Source organism: Tupaia chinensis, unplaced genomic scaffold (genome assembly GCF_000334495.1).
Source record: "Tupaia chinensis unplaced genomic scaffold, TupChi_1.0 Scaffold143824_1, whole genome shotgun sequence".
Classification (NCBI taxonomy): domain Eukaryota; kingdom Metazoa; phylum Chordata; class Mammalia; order Scandentia; family Tupaiidae; genus Tupaia; species Tupaia belangeri.
Window position 1 is genome coordinate 86,688 of NW_006203674.1, and position 5,534 is coordinate 92,221.

Here is a 5,534-nt window from a genome sequence, read left to right on the forward strand (position 1 = left end):
TCTCCAAATAAATAAATAAATAAATAAATAAATAAATAAATAAATAAATAAATAAATAAAGTGAAGGGCTGAAAAAGATATTCCAGGCAAAGAGAAACCAAAAAAGAGTGGTAGTCACAATGCTGATTTCTTTCATTTGAAAAAAAAAGAATTATTCAGAAAATTGAGATTTGTGTAACTGTATAAGCTACACAAGCATGATATTTATAAAGTATGGTGGTAATTAACAGTTAAAATAATTAAAATAGGTGTCAGATTTGGCTCTGCAGTAAAACACAACACACTGAGAGGCAATTCCACAGGAAAGGTTCCTGATTCAAATCTAAAAACCTCCCTGAGTATGCTGGGTACATGTATGCCCATGATCTGTACTAGCTGAAGCCTGGGAGCAGATTGCAGCATCAGAATCTTGTTGGAAGTGGTCTCTCTGTATGTCTGTCTCTCTTTCCTGTGTCTCTTGCTCATAAAATAAATGGATAAACCTAAAAAAGTAAAAATAACTCAAAGTGGTTTAATTTTGAGGATGGAGAGAGTGGTAGAATTTAGTTTTTTGGTATAGAAGATGCTATAGTTAGCTCAATTTTATGTTTTGGACAATGTGAATGTATTAATTTAATAAAATACAAGTTAATAAAAAGGATAAAAAGGAGTTTCCCTGCATGGGGCACTTTAATAGCTTCCTATTTCCCTTGAAATAAAATCCAAACTCCTTTAACAGATTCTTCAGGACATGGCTGGCCCTAGTCACCTTCCTCTCTCATCTCTCATCACTTTCTTCCCTGTTCACTAACTCCCAGGTGTACTGCCTTCTTTCAATTTTGTGGACACCACTTCAGTACATTTGCACATGAGGCTCCCTCTGGGTCAGTCATAATCCTGTCAAGAAACAGATGATAGGCTCAAATGTGGTTGCCCAGTGAGTTTAATGAAGAGCAGGATTAAAGGCAGGCAGCAAGGGAGAATACAGAGCTTTGGGACTTGCACAGAAGGGAGTTACCCATCTTTATATCCATCTCCAGATACTTCAGCGAGGACTTGAAAGGTGTCATTGGCACAGTGACTAATGGATATCACCTTGCTATAGCTTTTGTTCCTTGCCCTCCAGAAAGCTGGTGCCCCTTCACTGAAGTGGATGCAGAGAACAGATAGGGGACCTGACCTACTCAGAACAGAGTGGGCCTCATATGACTTCATTTGTCCTTGAGGATGAATGGATTAATGTCAGTTATATAAGGGTTTGCAGCTGTGGGTTTGATTTCTTAACCCTGTCTTGTCCTCTCTTTGCTCTTCTGCCATGGAATGACTAGTAAGTATGTGCTCACCACATTTGGTTCCTTGATCTTGGACATCCCGACCTCTTAAACTGTGAGCCAAATAAGCTTCTGTTCATTGTCCATTACCAAGTCTCAGGTATTCTGTTATAACAGCAGAAATGCTCTAAGAGGAAAACGTAGTGACCCTTGTTTTAGAACATGATGACCACATTTGTTTTCTTTAACCATACAAAGTATCAGGTATGAAGCTTTCAGCCACAAGTGAAAAAAAAAAATTATGACACACATTTGCCTAAAGAACAAAAATATTTATTAACACACACAGACAAGCTCCAGGCTTGTCTTATTTTCTTGACTTGCTGTCCCATATCATCGTCATTGTCTTTTTTTTTTTTAATTGACGCTTTACAATTGTACATATTATGGAGGTACAGTGAGATCGTTTTTCACACAAAATTAAATACGTAATGATTAAATCAGAATAAGTAGCATACCCATCTTCTCAACCGCTTGCCATTACTTTGTGTTGGTAATATTCATGATCCTCTTTTTTAGTTACTCTGAGATATACAGCACATTAACAACTATACTCTCCATGCTGTATTCTATAATGCTAGAAATTGGTCCTCTTATCTATCTGAAATATTTTTCTGTTAATCAATATCACTCTATTCATTGCCTCCCTCCATTCTTCACAGTCTCTAATAGTCATTCTTCCTCTCTACTTCTATGATATAATTTATTTTCAATTTCTACATATGAGAGAGAAGAAATAATATTTCTTTTTCTGTGCCTGGTTTATTTCACTTAATATATGACTCCAGTCTAGCTCATTTAACATCAAATGATAGAAGTTGTCTTTTTAAATAGCTAAATAGTACACATTACAAAACACACACACACACAGACACTCACATACACAATATTTTATGTGTTCAACTGTTGATTGACACTTAGATAGGTTTTGTACTTCAGATATTGTGAATAGTGCTGCAGTAAGCATTAAGGTGAATGTATCTTTACAACATATTGATTTACTTTCCTTTGGCTATACACCTAGTAGGGGGATTGCTGGATCATATGGCAATTCTTTATTTACTTTTTTTTTTTTTAAGGAAATTTTCTACCGTTGTCCATATGGCTGCACTAATTTATATTCCCACAACAGTGTGGAAAAGTGCCTCTTTTGCCTCATCCATGCAGGTATTTATTATTATTTTTTTTGTCTTTTTGATTATAGCCATTTAACTGGGGTCAGATGATGTATCTGTATTTCCCTAATGATTTTGATCTTCATTTCCCTACTTATTAGTGATGTTGCACACTTTTTCATATGCTTATTGGCCATTCATATGTCTTCTTTGAGAACTGTTTATTCACATTATTTGCTCATTTTAAAATGTGTTATTTGTATTTTTGCTGATGAGTTCTTCGAGTTCCTGTACAATTCTATTTTCATTCTTCTGCATGTGAATGTCCAGTTTTCCTAGCACCATTTGCTAGAAAAGATTGTTTTTTTTTCCTTCAGTGGATGTTCTTGGCATTTTTGTAAAAATAATCTGCCTATGTATGTGTGGGTTTATTTCTGGGTTCTCTGTTCTGTTCTATTGTCCTACATGTTGTTTTGTTTGTTCGTTTGTCATTATCATGCTGTTTTTGCTACTATATATTTGTAATCCAGTTCCATTCCTTTTGCACAGTATTGCTTTAGCTATTTGTGGTCTTTGTGTTTCCGTGATAAACTGAGGATTTTTTTTCTTCTATTTCTGTAAAGAATGTCATTGGTGTTTGGCAGGGATTGCATTGAATCTGTTGATTGCTTTTGGTAATATTGACATTGAAACATTATTGAGTTTTCCAGTCCATGAACATGGGCTGTCTTTCCATTTTTAGATGTCTTTAATTTCTTTCATGAGTAGTTGAAAGTTTTTATTATGGAGGGCTTTCCTTTCCTTAGTTAAATTTATTCCTAGGTATTCGTTTTTCTGTAGCTATTATAAATGGATTTTTTTTTTGTAAATTCCTTTTTTTGGCTATTTCATTATTGGTATACAAAATGCTACTGGTCTTTGTATACTGATTTTCTATCCTGAAACTTTATTAAATTTGTTTGTCAGTTCTAGGACACTTTTATGTGGAAAATCCTTTAGGGTTTTCCACATAAAAGATCATATCATCTGAAAATGGAGATAATTTGATTCCCTTCTTAACAGTTTGGGTGCCTTTTATTTCTTTGTCTTACCTAATTGCTCTGACTAGGACTTCCAGTTGTTACTGTCTTTAAATGTCCTTCCTGCCAAAACAGAATCTTTTAAATTTGATTTAGAGAGGCAAAACATTTATGGAACAAAGAAATGGGTTATTATCTGTTGAAGATAACATGTATAGTATTCTTAATTTGACTAGTGAGAAATGTATACATGTTGGAATATTCACTTTGCAAACTAAGAAACATATGATTGAATGTATAAAAGAAATTATAATAAAACATTTTTTTAAAAATTGATTTTCTTAATTCTTAAATGAACAAAATTTCTTCAACAATACATATAACATTATTTGTAGAGATTGATTCTTAGTGAGTTTGTATTTTTATGCTTTAGCAAATATAGTTTAAAAACATATTAATTTGATTTCCAACTACATGATCAGGTGGGTGGACGTTATCATTGCCATATGCAATGGTCATGTCCCAGGCATCAATGACACCTACATTGAGATCTTTGAAAATATCCTTCATGATAAGATATTGAATATAACCATGAAAGTCTCCAAATCTCTCTCCTTCTATATGCATCTCCCTAATATTTTCTGTCTTAATGATCACTTTGGTGGTTGGGCTTCTTAGAAACAGTCGTTCAATAGCCTTTCGGACACTGATGGTCCTGCGAATAAAAATGTCAATGGGGAAAGGTCTGAAGTGCTGGCCAAAGGTAATGGCAATAGCTGTATCTTTGTCACCCGATATCCGGTCAAGTTCCCGAGGAATATAACCCTCATCTATCACAGAGTAGAGCTGAAAAGTGACAAAAGGATAGCTATGTTTTTTCCACTGAATCTCAGTGTGTCTCTCTGCATCCAGAAGCAAGTGTTTCTTAAATAATCCAGTTCCGTGAAGATCAAAAAATTTTAGTGCTGGTAAAAAAAAAACACACACACACACATGCATATTGTAACTAAAAGGCAATGATTAATATATTTTTTAAAGATATCATTTGATACTCAGTTATGTAGATTATTTCTGACTAGAGCATTCCTAACCTCTGTGGTAAATTACCAGTTTCTATGTATGAAATATTAATCAAAATACAAAGTTTTTATTGGAATTTATAAGGTGAAGCAACATTCATTTTGAAAGAGGGAATAACATATTTTAAATTACAAGATTAAAATTCAGGAAGACATATGAAGACAAAAATAAAACAGTTAAAATTAGAGTGAATAGAGATCCTATTAAACATATTTTAAAATCAACTGAATTTGTAAAGGAATATAAAATAACTACATACTTTTTATAACTTTGGGTAAGTAATAGATCCACTGACGTAGCATAGAGTCTCCCAGGAGATAAATGAGTTTTCCCTTCAAACAGTCATTTATCTTACTTGTATTGAACTGAATCTGGCTGCAAAATGTTGTAATCCACCTTTTTTGTAAGGTGTAACCACTAGGGACAGGAATCTTCATTCCAACTTGACATTTCTCTTCTACCTTTTCACCATCTGCTAACAGAGATACTGTGGTGAGTGATTTTATTGACACGAGTTAAGCATCAGCTCGTTTCTTGGTCTTCTCTTTTTATTATTACTAATCTTTCTTCTAATTTCTATTTCTATCCCTTCCTAGTACTATTCTTTGATCACCAGCTGTGTTTTAGATACTTCTAATTCTTTTGAGAGATTTTGTAATCATTTTGGCTTCTCTCTGTCCATTTAATCCTAATACCGATCATTAGCTAAGTCTTGAGGTTCTATTCTTTCTTTGCCATAGCTACTGATTTTGTGGTAACTTAGGTCTTTGTCTCTAATATTGGTGATGTTAGTGGTCTGCCACTTGGTGTTCTTGCCTCAAATCATTTACCATTTTTCCTATTGATAAAAGAATAATTTTGGGCCGGGCACGGCCGGACCTGCGCGGCCAGGGCTCTGCTCCGCGGTGTGTCCCGCGCTTGGCGCCGACACGGGCCGGCGGCGTGGACCAGCCGAGGTTGCCGTCCTTTCTTTCTCTGACTGGGCGGGGGGAAGGGAGGTGGTGGCGGGT

General features: G+C 34.9%; 1 protein-coding gene across 3 annotated transcripts in view; it reads right to left on the bottom strand.

Moving 5' to 3' along the window:
* Positions 1-3,862: 3,862 nt before the first annotated feature.
* NXPE1 (neurexophilin and PC-esterase domain family member 1) overlaps positions 3,863-5,534 on the bottom strand; it is a 30,234-nt gene continuing 28,562 nt past the window's right edge. For 2 of the 3 annotated variants that reach the window (XM_014582821.2, XM_027767013.1), the window contains 2 exons: positions 4,784-4,999; positions 3,863-4,409 (listed from right to left, as the gene is read on the bottom strand). In XM_014582821.2, the coding sequence (XP_014438307.1) occupies positions 3,874-4,409; positions 4,784-4,999 (752 nt within the window). In that variant the 3' untranslated portion in view covers positions 3,863-3,873. The remainder of the gene's footprint in view (positions 4,410-4,783; positions 5,000-5,534) is intronic. The other variant, XM_006165206.3, reaches the window with a different exon arrangement.